General features: G+C 40.1%; 1 protein-coding gene across 1 annotated transcript; it reads right to left on the bottom strand.

Moving 5' to 3' along the window:
* Positions 1-3,618: 3,618 nt before the first annotated feature.
* On the bottom strand, positions 3,619-8,725 carry LOC141790391 (LIM domain transcription factor LMO4.1). The gene is made up of 5 exons (XM_074670227.1): positions 8,331-8,725; positions 7,389-7,621; positions 7,188-7,284; positions 6,728-6,886; positions 3,619-4,771 (listed from the first exon to the last, which is right to left on the bottom strand). The coding sequence occupies exons 2-5, from the start codon at positions 7,601-7,603 to the stop codon at positions 4,763-4,765; spliced, it is 480 nt and encodes a 159-aa protein (XP_074526328.1). The 5' UTR covers positions 7,604-7,621; positions 8,331-8,725; the 3' UTR covers positions 3,619-4,762.
* Between the last annotated feature and the right edge of the window lie 6,536 nt (positions 8,726-15,261).

Here is a 15,261-nt window from a genome sequence, read left to right as displayed (position 1 = left end):
AGGGATGTCAAAATGATCCGGGAGTAACGGCACACCATGTTGACACTAATTGGACATTTTGTGAACGTATTCCTGCACTTAGTGTAACATGACAGTGAAAAAAAAAATCAAAAAAGAAAGAAAATAAACAATCAACATTTGGCATGATAAGTACTTTGAAGGTGTCTCCTCTCGTTAAGTCGTGATTTCAGAGTACACTTATGCAGCAGTGTAGCTTTTTTATTTATTCATTCATTTGTAATAAATCACAGTTGAGATCATGAAATACATTTGATTAATTTTACTTGATCCCTATTTCTGTATTCTGTTTTTTCTTTATTTTGGCCCCAGTTTTCGAACATTTTATTCTTCAGTAATGCCAAATGTGTCAAATTCTTGGTCTCTGCTACTTGCTCTTATGAAGATAATTTCTTTGTGGAGTGTTGCTGCTTCTGGCCTTCTAAATAAACTCCCTTATGTGCTTTTAGTTACTTTTCTGTAGCTCTGAACACAAGGAAAAAAAACATGAGACAATTTGTGAGACAGGGTTAGTAACATCAGCCATAGCTTAAAGCAGAGACCTCTTCATTATGTGTTCCTGTTTCCTGTTTCATGTGGAGGTAGTTTACGCTTCAATGTATTAAAGATGCTATGAAGAGGATCTGTTTCCCTCACCACCTTGTGGCCCTTGTGACACTTTCGTAAATTACTTTTAGTGAGGTGTGTGTTTGTTTTGGAATTAAATGGAGATTTGATTTGACTTTTTACTGGATACAAAGTAAGTTATTCATCAGTACAGTTACGTAGCGCTACAGTTTGAAATGTGACATCAAGCAAACGTAGTAGCTGGCTATATGTTAGCTCCAATGTATTTGAAGGTTAGCGTGACAACAAGTAAACACCTTCAGTCTGTAAGTAGTTTAGAAGCTGTCTATAGTTAGCCCAGCTGGCAGCCTGGACATGTCTGTGATGTGTCCTACCAGTCATCTACCAATCAGAGCTAACGTAACCTCACTCTTCATTTATTGATAGACTCTCAAGTTTGAACAGACCACTGCAGAATAACTGCTGACTGTGGGTTGGAGTCAACATTAGCACAAACAGTTTAGCTCCTGTGTTAGCCTTTAGCTCTGACTGTCTCCTGTTTATCTTTCTTCTGCTCTTCTGTCCTTTTCTGTCTGACAGTTAGGCTCCAGTGTCCACCACCACTACAAAATTAATCACAGAAATCATTTCAAACAGAGAAGAACACAGATCTTAGTGTTTCATCACTTCTCACTACCAAACTTCATCAGCCGGCATAGTGTTGTCATAGAGACCTAAACATCTCGAAGATCAATCCGGTCCTTGATGACCCGAGCTGGTAGCTAAGAAGTAGCATTTTAAAATAACCTGTCACTAGTAATATTTTTGCTGACAATCTCATTTTAAAGTATGGATTACAATCGGGCATACATCTAGAAGGGAGACTTTTCAAGATAACTTTCAAACTCCTCACAGCCCCTTTAACCACATTAAAAATAAGGTGGAGACTTAAAGCTTAATTTTCCTGTTGATGCCTCATTAGCATAGCTTCAAGCTGAGATGTCATATCTAACTTACTGGATCCATGTTGTAGGTTCAGAGTAAAATCCTTGATTTGGATTGGTCAAAGGCCCAGAGTAATGATTTGTTCTTAAAGCGAGAGTATTGTTTGTTTTTTGTTACTTTTTTTTTTTCACTTATAATTTTTAAGGCTGTTTTGTCCCTCTGGTGATGATGTACAGCTTGAAATAATCTCTAATCTCTTTCACTGTTTTTTTTTCAAACCCTTACTTCAGTCTCCTTCTGGAGCACTTTGTTATAGATGCTGTTTCTTTAAGACGCCCCGCTCTTCAAATCCACTTCCAGATCCTTATGTGATGACCTCATCATTACAGCACGTTTCATCAAAGTCTTTTTAGGATCTGGTGCTATTTTTAGAGTAGAGCATTTCATTTATTTACAGACAGATCCAAGGATTTTTTTTTTAAATGTATTATTATGCAGAGGTTTGAAAATCTAAATATCAAATATTGATATTGAAAATCTCTTAAAACCTCATCACACTTCATATTAAATTAATACAAGTGGTCTGTTACCTCTCCCCTACTCTCTGTTGACCCTGTGGTAAAATGTTAGTGTTTGTCTCAGGCTTGTTTCGGGGTGTGGAAATAATGAAGGTAAATATTTAGCACAGATGTGAGAGCAGCCTGTCCTGCAATCCAGACACACACAGCAGAGCTGGTGAGAGCATCTCTGAGCTGCTTATCTCTGCAAAGTCACTTCATCCAGAGGAGGAAGAGATAACAGGAAGTGTTCAGAGGAAGAGCAGAATGAGAACAAAACTGACCTTGACGTGAATGTTCATTTTCATGCTAATTCAGTGGGCTAATAAGAATCTGTTTTCATGGAAATGTTTATATTTAAGACATTACTTTTTAGCTTAAAAGATAAAACTTTTTTGAGTCAAGTGGGAGAGAGTGAAACATCATTTAGTATTATTTGCTGGGATATTCACGTGGGTTTTGCTTAATAAAAGAAAAAAGAAAAAAAAATACAGAAAGAGTGAATTGAGAGTAAAATAAGCAAGAATACAGTAACAGACCTAAAATCATGGCGTTTTTAATCAAAGTGTGAACTCAGCCTCTCAGGCTCCTGCTGCTCACATCTGGTGACACAAAGAAAACTGGACAGCTACCGGATGTGCACACTAGCCAGCACATTGTCTGAGTCCAGGGAGCTTCTGGCCCACGAGCCGACAGCGAGAGAGGAGAGCCAGACTGAAGGAAGGCAGCCATCTTGGATCTATATCACAGGAAGGTCTGGGTACCAAGGATGCTTTGTCGACCTTCTTCTTCTTCCTCTTCGTCATGTGCGTGTAAAAATATCCTGGCATCATCTTGTGTCTTCACACAGTGTGAGGTGGAGGAGCTCTGGCAATTACACTCATCTGCATGTGTTAATATGATTAATTAGCGGGAATAAACACTTTCCTATGACACAGGCTACATGGTGAGCCACACACCTGCAGAAGCTCTGATAAAAGACAACGCCTCATGGCAAAGAGCCTTTTCATGAGACCTGCTAATTGGCATCTGAAAACGTTCCGGCTAATTAGCAAAAGGCAGATGAGGCTTGATTAGTTTGAATGCAAAGTGTAACTTGTGGTGCTGGGGGATTCGGGAATGTGCCAAGGTTTTATTTCTTCATCATCACGATACAAAGATAATTGTAATTGTGATCATTTGCATACGTTAATGAATTTGCGTGACGCTTCTTGATCAGACGTGGAATAAATAATTGATGCAGTATCAGCACCTACCATGACAAGTGGGACGTTTTGAAATAGCTAAGCGCATTAAGGTGTGAGTTTGATGGCTGCCATGCTCCCAGGCGAGGTGTGAAAGTAGAACAGATCCTATCTCGTCGCCTCCTGCACGCTGCGTACTTCACCGCCAAGATTAACTCCAGACCTGCGATGGTATGCAGACGCTCCAAGTTTTTACAAAGCTTTAGAGAAGCATCAAGTGAGAGCGAACCAGACGCAGCTCAGAGAAATAATTTTCAGAAGCCGAGCAGAGAGTGGCGGAGAACAAAGAGCTGTGATGGGAAACAAACGGGGCTGTGTGGGAGCTTTAATTGGAACATGGTAAACAGTAAATACATCAGATTGTTTCAAATGCCCTGGATGTAGAGGGGGCCACTCCCCTTTAATTAGCCTGCTTCAGATTAGGCTTTATTAGAGGCAGGCAGCCACCGAGCCAGTCAGCCACGGGATATGCCCCGAGTTCAGCCTCCCAGGAGCTCCAGCAGCACAGATACAGGGCTCATGTTTAATTGCTTCTGTAAATGGTCAGAGCTCAAGCCCCCTAATTCCATTCCTCTGGGTAATCAGGCATGTTTTCACCATACAGGGCTACAAGGAAGGAGAGACAGTCACATCCAGCATGCCAGTAGGTACCATGCAATGCAACGCCACTCTAATGCCGCTAAGGGGCTTCGGAATGACCCCGGCTGGGCTGCTACAGAAAACACGTTAAAAAGGATTTTTGTTTTGAACTGCACACTGTTTGACACACTGAACAGGTTCTGATAAGAAATAAAACTACAGAGAAAAAACCTTCATGGGATGATTTTACTTTGTTGTGCAATGAGTTATAGGACACAGCAACATTGTATTTTCCTTTAAAAAAAAAACACTTTTAGGTATAGTTTTTTTTTTAACCAATTCAAAGTTTTTTTACTCTTACTGCACATTTCCACATCCTCAGCGTGTATCTCAGACAAACATGTACAAGAGAGATCAGGAGTTCATTAAAAGCACTGATGCTCACATGGCACAAGCGAAGCTTTGACAGTCTCTTTACTGCAGTCCATCAAACGCTCACTCAAGCGTCTTTTTGTTCCCTCTTCCAGTCAGCCGAGGCTTTCATCATCATCATTGTTCTCCTCCAGCTTTGTCTCAGCTCTGAATGAGCTTTTTGCCAGTGCAGTTCACACACTCTGAAGTCTTTGCGGGATGCACAGACCACTCTAACAGATCACAACATAAACGAGACTTTATACTTCGGGATACAGATTCTCTGATACGGTGACGAACAGGGGGGGTTGGTACGTGGAAAAACAGGGTCCTCTCCGAGAAAAAACACACGGCAGCTCAGAGATGAGGAGCCACAAAACGGTGAAAGAAGAAGCAGGAGGAGGAAACGTTGTACTGCAGAGAAGTGAAGCTCAGGACGGGGAAACACAAGACGCCTGGTGCTCAGCACACCTGCAGACAGGTGAAGACAGAGGGGGAGGATGTTAGGCAGGTTACACGGCAGGTTCACCCACATAATTCAAACAAGAAATATGCTGTTTTATTCTTAAAATGTAAATATAAGGGAGTCTTCAGGAGATCAAAGAGAAACTCTTTTATAAATACAAACTATTCAACTAAAAAGCTGAAATCTAAGCCAGTGTTTTTGTGTTGTTTTGGGTGAAAACGTGTTTTTAAGACTCAACATGAAGCAAATTCACCAAACAAGTCCAGAAAGTATTATTGAGACATTAAAAAGATGATAATGAGGTCAGAATTGCTTGTAGTAGAGTAAAAACATCTGATAAATAGGGTAAAAATAATAAACTTATTGAGTTTTTTTTTTAATTAAAGCATTACAATTTGAATGAGTAACTCAAAAAGTACATTTTTCTTACCAAATTTACAAATTTGTTACCCTTTACAAGCAAAAAAGACAATATTTGGTCTTTTAATATCTTAAATAATATTTTTTAATGCTGTATTAAGTGTAATGAGATATTTTTACTGAAAGTACAACAGAAACACCTAGATTCACTTCATGCAGTTTAAACATTACGTTTAAACATTAGTTAATAAAGAAAAAGGAAACACTCTAAAATGTGATAATAATGTTCTGAGCTCTTTATAAGCCACGTTGTCTGCTCAGAGTTCATATTCCTGGTAATAGTTAGAGGAACATGAAGAAAAAATGCTTAGTTTTAAGATCAATAAGTTTATATTTCCTACTTCTTTCATTTTCTTCTTTTTCCAAAATAAAACTTTAGGGTTACCATGTTGGAAGCAGTGTGCTTTGCAGACAGTTATTTGCAGAAATAACTGCTCTGTACTTTTCTTTTTATGCTCTTTACTTTATGTTCTTTTCTTTTTTAACCCTCCCTTGTCCTTTAAAAACCTTTATGCAGCACAACAAAGCTTGTGCAGTTTTAACCACATAGAAAATGTCATAATGTTTGCTGATACTGAATTAATATGAACGCAGTCACCTGTTAGCACTCATACTGCAGATAGTCAAGATGAAGCCTTTTTAATTTGTAATTCAAATGATGTTGCTGCTGCTTTTACAAAAGAAAAATCTGTGCAGCAAAAAGTCTAGAGCTGAAATGATTCCTTGACATGATTCAAGGTACTCGATTACAAAAATTACTCGAGTAATTTTCTCCGCCTCGAGGAATCGTTTGATTTTAAAAAAGATCAAAGGGTGGTATTTCAAATAGAGCTGAGGCCATATTAAGAGAGTTTTCAGACCCCTCAAGCTACCTCTTATACAAAATAGCAACTAGCAACAAATCTAGCTTCTTTTCTGGAGTTTGGAGACTAATGGGTCATTCTACGAAACAGGTGCCATTTGGATCCGCAACATTTGATGAGATGTACAAGGCACAAAAAATGTGTCAAAGTGTGTTCACAAATTTTGGAGCTACCAAAGCAAGTGCTCTTATTGACATGCTGTATCAGAAAACTCTATTTCTTAAAAAGAAAAGTTTTCATTTGAAAAATAACTGCTCTTTAACTAAACAAAAATGTATTTTATCCGATTACTCGATTAATCAATGGGATTTTCAGTAGAATACTCGAGTACTATAATATTCAATAGCTGCAGCCCTAAAAAAGTCTCTCAACAAAATGATAAAGCTTTACAACAGCATGCATCCAGGAGTGTAAATAACTGTATGTGTATCTCTAACTGTACTCAGGCTTAGTTTTTTTTAGGTAAAACTACTTGTTTACTATTAATTTAACTCAGCATCTTTCACACTTTTTTTAACTGTTACTTTTACACTTTCCCAGACTTACAAGCAGACACTTTGGTTTGTTTGGAATCTTGTCATAAATAAACTGATATTTTTGTGCACGCTCTGCTATATGAGCGGAGTTTAAGCTTGTCAGTTTTATTAGAGGCTCTTATCAGAAACATTTTTTATTCACCTTCTGATCCGTCAGCACAGAGTTGCTCTGAATTGGAGGCAGGTGGCTGCTGAGCAAGGCAGCGCCGGGTCTGTCGTGCTCACAGAAGATTGTACCGTTGATGTAATGAAAGCGATCACCAGGCATCAGTCTGTTTCTACAGGTGGCACAGCTGAAACACTGCAGAGGGGCAGAGGATAAAGACAGACATGAATTAAAGTCAGGAAACTGACGGAAAAAAAAACCACATGGAGATGAACAAATAAGCACTGAAATGAGGAAATCAGTGTTGCATCTCCTAAAATTAGTCTTGAACAAAGTGTGATTTGCGGGAAAAGGATGGAAGTCACATTTCTGCTTCCTCCTCCTGACACTGAGGGGACACACAATCCCCTCTCAGCACCTCCCAACAAATCCCAGATGCTCCTGTCAAACACGCAGTGGGAGACAAAGTGTGCTGATGTGAGATCTGGGGATTTACCTTGAGGTGGTAAACATTTCCCTGCGCCCTCATCACCATTTCGTTGGCGGGGATCGACTGGCCGCAGGCGCTGCACGCCCCGCTGTGCCCGAACAGTCTGCAAACACAGAAAACACAGATTGCTCAGTGTGTGCAGCCTCCAAATCTGAAAGCAGCAGCTTCCTCTCTCCCTGCCTCTTCCTGCCTCTTCCTGCCTCTCACCTGATGTAGTCGCTCCGACACAGAATCATGCCCCCTTTGCTGTAGCAGGTGGTGCCAATGTCCCCCAGCTGGGCTTGGCAGCAAGAGCACTTGAGGCAGCGAGTGTGCCAGTAGCGTTCCATGGAGAAGAGCAGGAAGCGGTCGGCGATCTTCCCCCCACATCCTGCACAAGACCTGGGGGCTGATGGGACGCCGGGCGCCTGGCTGTTCACCATGATGGCCTCGAGAGGCTTCTGGACACACAGAGTACAGGTTGGACAAATCAGACAGCCATAAAGCACAAGCTATTTCCAAACTGCTTTTGTTTTATGATGATTTCTTCCACACATTTAATCAGAAAGCACATCAAAAGGTAGCTAACAACTGGAAAAAAAATAAAACACTGCAACATCATACATCCTTAAATTCTGGTATATTTTTAAGGCATGACTCATTATGATTAAGTTCCACAACACTATCTTGTTTTGAAGCACGTTTGTTTATGTTTGTTGGTATTTACTTTGCAATAGTTAGAAGAAAGCCTTCAAACCTGCACAGCATGCTGTAACAGGTTGATCCTCACTGACATACTGATCAATACGATGAGATTCATTCAGATGTTTTCACCTCCTGCTAACTGTAGCACGTGAAATGTAACACATACACGCATGTTCAATGGATGGATGTTCTTTTTATGGTTTAACAAGTCCAACCAGGAGGACTGGCTGTGTCTGAAGACAACAGAACATTATGATTGAAGACTTTTAGATGACTGCCAGAGGCGTTACTGAGACTAAATCTTTTAAAATAAGTCAGTAACACTGGTTTCATTTGCTATGTTGAAGATTTCTGCTATAGAAATCAACCTAATCCTGAGTGTTTTGTGTTTTCTCGTTAGAAATCAGGAGATTCTGGAGTAAATTGTGAAATGCGCGGGTCAAACAGGAAAAGGAGAGAGCTTACCTCCACGAGCCAAAGGTTTCCCTCCTGCGGTTAAAGTTCAAAACAAGAGGAAATATTCACAAAGAGTCTCGACGAGGTTAGACCTTTAAATCCGCTCTCAGACTGGACGTGTTCTGGACTCCATAGTTCTCCAAAGCGAGGCTGAGCCGCACAACATTAGCCCGGGACAGCACGGCACGGCGACGGGAACAGTTGAGCAAACTCCACCGGACTGGCATGCAGGACTCCGCGGAAAACACAACTACATGAAACCGTGAGGACGAGACATGACGCAGCTCCTCTTCCTCTGCTCTCCTCCTCGCTTATTACAGCTGTCTGTCTCTGACCGTGTCTTCATCTGTTTCTGACGCTTTTGACAGCGACACTATTCATCAAATTGCGCAACTGGGGCTATTTAAATGAGTGAAGGGGGGACTCAGCGTGAGGCAGGCAGCAGCCAATAGGAGAGCAGGGGGCGTGTCCAGAGTCAAGATGATTTATGAGTTTATATTGGCTCGTTAATATTCGCTTTTACATCCCCTCTGCTCCTCATTGGCTCAGAATGAACGCATTTATGAGCCACGGACATAAAAATAAATACATGAAAAATAAGTTCTAGTTTTCTTGTGCTTCAATGTTGGATTCAAAGGGCACAAATTGAGAGAATAGTTAAAGCTTAAAAATAAATAGAAAATTTAATATGAATATATTAAGCAAAATAATGGGAATGTAATGTAAAAATATTTTTTAAAAATAGGTATAAAAGGAATAAATTAATAAATAATAGATACAAATTTTGTTTTTGTCACATTTTGTCACTACAGACAATTATTGCTAAAATTTAACTGTGCACCTAGGGGTATGACTCCTTTCAACCGATCAATCAATCAGGTAATCAATCTGTATTGATAAAGTGCCAAATTTCATCAAATTTAATTTCAAGATTTTTTCCAAAACCAATCAGTCTCAGTCCCAGAGCCAGGACTTCAGTTTTGGGTGGACCAGACAAATTTTGTTTGGGCCTTAAATGACAAAAGTTATAAGTTCAACATTTGAATTACTAAAGACGACTGAATCGACTGTTTCCATGTGTGGTTTAAGAGTGGATTTGGTTGCTTTTGCTCCTCTAATATTTGACTGCAAATTTTATAATGTTTTTGTGCATTGTACAGATCAATCCCCATGCTCCAGGCCAAAGGGTAGTGTGCTAATGCACCAGTGAGCTGCATGGCTACAGCTTTTCATTTACTGTAGGCTGTGACAGCAGGGACAAGAACCATGCTTAAAGAAAAGACAAAAATCTACAGTCGTTCCAAGAATCACTTTCAAGTCCCACCCATATACCATGAAGATAAATTAGTCATTACTCCTATTTTATGTTGTTGTTGTTGTTGTTAATGTTGTTGTTTGTTTGTCTTTTCAAACAGGCTAAAAGGTAGCCAAACTGATCTTGTGAAGAAAATTGCGTAAATATTAATATTGTTTCTTTTTTTCTTTTTCTTTTTTTGAAAGAAAAGTTAAGTGTGGGCCTATTGAAAAGTGGGTGGGACCATTGGGCCCACCTATTATGCCATCCCTGCTAGGACCTGCTAATGTTGTATTATTAAAAGAAACCGAACATCAGGACAAGATAAGGAGTTCGATCTCAACTTCAGCCACTGTGAGTAGAGAGCTATGCAGTATTTAGTGAGTTACAGCAGTGAGAACAAACTTCACACAGACAGAAACCTCAAACAGAACCACACTCATGTTAGACAGGCATTTTCTAAGACCAGGTTGGAGTTAAAGAGAGATAAAGAGTCTGTAGCTCTGGGTTTTAGCAGTTATGATAATGATGGTGAGACTGTTGTAGCTGTAGCATCTGGAGTCTTTCAGGGCCACAGCAGCAGGCCATCTACAGCAATGATCCGATGGAACCTACAAGACAAATTCAGAGACTCCCAGAAAGATGGTCAAAAGTTAAGTTTTATATTAGGGTGTCTTATGCCTTTGCTGAGAGGACAGGACAGTGAGCAAAGTGGAACTATGGGAAGAAGTTAGAAATGGCATGCAGTAAAGAGCTGCTGTCTGAAATTAAACCCAGGTTGAAGCCTCACATGAAGCCCACAATTAGCCACAAGGCCAAACGGGTGCCCCAAACTGTGCATATCTTTAATAAAGAGGCATCGTTTACAAAAGTAAAAACTTGATGTTTTTAAAGAGGCTTGAAAAAGTATCTTTGTCTTTGAACCAGGTGCGCCACACATTCATGCTCAAGAGCTACAAGAAATGGCAAATCTATGTGTTCCTGTTCTCAGACACATTCATACACATCCACAAGATGACCATTCACAGGTAAAGTCAATCACACTGATGATCTCTTAACGGTGAAACCTGTCAGTGTGTAAGACATGTGAGGCAGCAGGTGATCATTCTCAGAGTTGATGTGCCGAAAGTAGTGAAAATAGGCGAGTTTAAGGATGCGAGCAACAGGGGTCAGCATCAACTTAAAGAAGTCAAAGGATGGAAACAAGTACCAGCCACAGAGACACAGGCAGCCAAGGCTCACTGATTAGGGGAGTGAAGGCTGACCTGTGTGGGCCAGTCACACTGAGGAGCTACTGCCGCTCAGAATTCTACAATGTTACGATCTGGGAGCTCAGGTGGACTAGTGGTTTAGGTCGTGTTACATGAGGTTAACACTCATGAAGGGGGCCCAGGTTCAAATCCAGCCTATGGCCTGTACGTCTCCCCTCACTCTCACACTCTTTCCTTCTCTATCTTCTGCCCTCTTTACTATACATTTAAAGGCAACAAAAGCTCCAAAATATCTCTAAAAGAATTGAGGTTTGGACATGTGTTGAAGATTTACTCTAAGTTAAAAAAAAAAAAAAGTCGCCTCCATCTGAAAAGTCCAAAAAATGTCTCATTTTGTGATATTGAGAAAAAAAACTGTCAGAAAAATGTACTTTTCAAGTCTTGTGTTTCTTATTTTATCAAACACAACAATATTTTTGATTTTCTGATTTAATCCACATTTTATACTGCAGAGGTAATGCTATCCTGCCATTGTGCTGTACTTCCACCTACCCCCCAGTAGAGGGCAGCATCCTCTCATGTTGCAAGCTGCTGACAGACCAAAGTTTTGCTGTGCTGCCTGTTAAATGAAGTTATGTGAAGCTATTCATCTGCTCTATGTGGACTTAAAATATAAAAACAATTTGTTTGTTGAGACACACAACCCAAATGAAGACGTAGTTAATGTAGTTTCTGATGTAGTTTCTGATGTAGTTATGGAATTGACTGGCATCCCAGGTATATTTAAAATTGAATTGGTCATTTTAAAATACACACACAGAAAAAAAGTTTTTCATTTTTTTCCAAAAAGTGTGAAGCATATACATAAATACAAATAAAATTTTACATAAAATGAAACAATGCAACACAATAAGTATCTCTCCAATACACATACAATGATTAAATAACTTGTTTACATATAAATAAAACTTCTTAAATTAATTTGGAGGAGGGATTAAAAAAGTGTTTTAATAAATGTGTGCCTTCACAGCATTCTAGTTTGAGACAGAGTTTCAGAACATTTATAAAAAAAGAATTTAAAAAAAAAAGGACTTTCCTCCAGAGAAATAAAGTCAGAGAAGATCAAGGTGAGCTCAGTGAGGAGAGTTTTCATCAGCATCCAAAGACTCACGAACTGGGACTGGAGACTTTGACAGGAAGAGATCTGGCAGAGCCAAAGCCAAACCTGAATCAGAAGGCCAGTTTCTGAGAGTCAACAGCTTCAAGCTTCACAGGTGGTAGTGCCACAGTCTCAGTTTCAGCTACTGTGAAGAGAAGACTTTTGAGATTTGACAGGTCAGACTGCAGAGAGAAAAACACCCATCACTAAGACAGAGTCAGAGGAAGAAAATAAGGCTCACCTGGGCCATCAAACACCACCAATGGACCACTGAAGACAGGAATATAGGAAAATGGACTGATGAATCAAAGTTTGAGATCTTTTGCATCACCGCACAGGATTTTTGTACCTGGTGTAGGTGAAGGATGGTTCCTCTGTGTGTGAAATCAAATGTAAACATGGAAGAGGGAACATGATGGTCTGGGGCTTTTTTGCTGGATCCAGGGTCTGGGACTTGTACAGAGTGAGAGGCACCCTAAACAAAAAACAGCTCCCCATACAGCGCCCTCTGGAATGACCCTGGTGGATCAGGGGCTCATCCTACAGCAAGATAATGAGCCAAAGCATCAGTCCAAGCTCTGCCAGAACCACTTTAAGAAGAAATAAGAAGAGAGTCAGCTGGAAAAACTTGGAGGGCTCTGCCAGCACAGTCCCAGTCTACAGACTCAGACCCTGTGGACCTGGTTTGAGATGAACAGAACAGAGGAGAGAAAGCAAAGAAACCTACAAATACCCAACATGCAGAGGAATTTCTGCTTTCTGTTGTTTGCTTCTCCTGTCCACATTTTTTTCTGATGAAACCATCCCACTATACCCCAAAGAACTCCTCACCCAGCAAACCCCAACCAGAGATTCAGGCTCTGCACATCAAAACCTCCTCCACCTTTCCAGAACCAAGCTCTGGACCTTGGGAGATCAGGCCTTCTGCACTGTTGTGGCACATATGTGGAAATCCCTGTCCACCCACCTCAGGATTCCACTGACTGTGAATGATCATAACAAACACCTGAAGAACTTTCTCTCGAAAGAGACTTGATTTACTTCAAGTAGGGGAGACTGGGGACAGTTGCAACACTTTTTACATTACTCTCAGTTACTCAGAGAATTTTTGGACTAGTCTCACCAAATCTTTACATATTAAACCCACATCTGTCTGCTAAATGCCCATGTCATTTAAAGATGGCTACATACAACATATTAATCACAATATTCATTTGAATAGAGGAATTCAGACGTTGCAACTGACCCCAAACCTGGGGACAGTTGCAACACAGATCAGGGACGGTTGCAATATATAAAAAAAACATTAATTTATCACTAATTATCCTCTGTGTTTTGTCTAAATAGGACAAATACTAATGTTACGACCCAGAGTGGGCTCAAATTCAATTTTCTTTTCTGTACAGCTTTAAGGTATTTAATTAGTTTTGTTTAAAACATCGGCCTACCTTGAGTCAATGTGCAGATGTTACTGAAGCTATAAAAACTCAATATTGCATTTTGGGACAAAGCCTTTGTAAATATTCATTGAGGCTCTTCTCTTGGTCCTCTGGGAATACTTCTCCGCTGGTCCAGTACCCTACAAGCGGCTTATTTTTTGATGCCGTGCTTGCAAGATTCTTTTTTTTCTTGTGGAACCTGAACAATGTGGTGTGGCATATGTCAAAGGCTTTGGCCACTGCCCTCGCTGATTTGCCCTCAACTGTAATAATATCTGAGGCTTGTTCCAAAAACCTGAGAGGAACCCCTCTCTTAATGACTCCTTTCCTCACTCTTTGCATACTGAAAATAAACAGAATACAATTTCTCTATTTAGATGATTCATTCACAATATGACAAGTTTATATGACACATACAACATACAATAATAACTAAGTGCTAATTTTTGCTTGACAAGTTATTTGGGAAATTATCCTGTTTATCATTAGCATTAGTTTCTCCATATAATTGCCTGTTCTGTTCATCATTAGCAATAAAATATATTAATTTTGCCTATTTTGAACTAAAAATCTTTAAAAATATGGTTGTGTGGTCTCTTCTAATATGACTAACCTAATAGCATGGGGACAGTTGCAACAGTTGCAACTGTCCCCATGGTACCAGTCATGACATAACACCATGTGCTAGCTAGCCACATTGACATTGACACATGCTCACCATGTCGTTTAATAGTCAACAAACAGTGATTCAAACTAGATAGGTTTGGATTCATTCATACATAAGGTCAGGACAGTATGACAAAAAAACAGCTCATGAAAAAAGCTACTTTCATACCTCCAAAACAACTTTACTTGATAGAAGCAGGACCAGATGCTCAATATGGCCTCTCTCTTCTTGGTGGGTAGACGGTCTAACTGAGCATGTGCAGTGTGAGTGTCATCACTCTAGCATGTTTCTGATTGAAGAAATAAGGCTTGTTGCAACCATCCCTTGTTGCAACTGTCCCCAGTCTCCCCTACTGTTCCTTTTCAATGTGTGCCTGTTTCACTTTGAGGTTTCTTGAAATAAAAAGGGCGTGATGACTCAAATTTACTATTATTGTTGTTGTTGAAAACTATGTGTGTATTTTTATCATATTAAATAGCGTACCGTATTTTCCGCACTGTAAGGCGCTTCGGAGTATAAGGCGCACCTTCAATGAATGGCCTATTTGAAAACTGTTTTCATATATAGGGCGCACCCCATTATAAGGCGCATAAAGTAGAAGCTATAGTACTGGCTGGGGTTGCGTTATGCATCCACTAGATGGACCAGCACTACAGGGAATGTCAACAAAACAGTCAGATAAGTCAGTCAAACTCAGGCTACATCCACACGGAGCTGCACATTTTCCTATCCAACAATTTTCTGTGCCGTTTTCAAAAAAAGTGCGCTGTAAAGACGAAGCCGTGTCTGCCGTCCACAAAAGCCGTTTTCAGAGATCAGTTCACATGCCAGAGCTTTGGGGGGCGCTGTATTGCTCTAAAAATAAACAAGAGAAGAAGCCCAGGCCAGCCTGTGAGCTAATGTTAGCACTCACCAGAATTCCTTTTTACCAGTTCTTACCACTGTTACTTTGGCGATGCCCACTGACTACAGTAGCCATGATTAATCAATTTTATACCATGGTCAGTGAGAATTCCAATGTGGTGGTCTAATGAACGCCAGTTGACAGTTAGTTTGGCAAGTTAAATCACCATTGTATCACTCCGCTGTGCTTGTTACCATAGCAATGCATCACACACATTTCAACGGGTGAGAATAACACAAGAGCGCTGAAATATGGATTTTGAAGTC

Source organism: Halichoeres trimaculatus, unplaced genomic scaffold (genome assembly GCF_033239565.1).
Source record: "Halichoeres trimaculatus isolate MK-OKI-2021-1 unplaced genomic scaffold, fHalTri1.1 fHalTri1_scaffold_5, whole genome shotgun sequence".
Taxonomy (NCBI): domain Eukaryota; kingdom Metazoa; phylum Chordata; class Actinopteri; order Labriformes; family Labridae; genus Halichoeres; species Halichoeres trimaculatus.
Note: the sequence above shows the minus strand (reverse complement) of the source record. Positions and strands in the feature narration are given on the sequence as shown.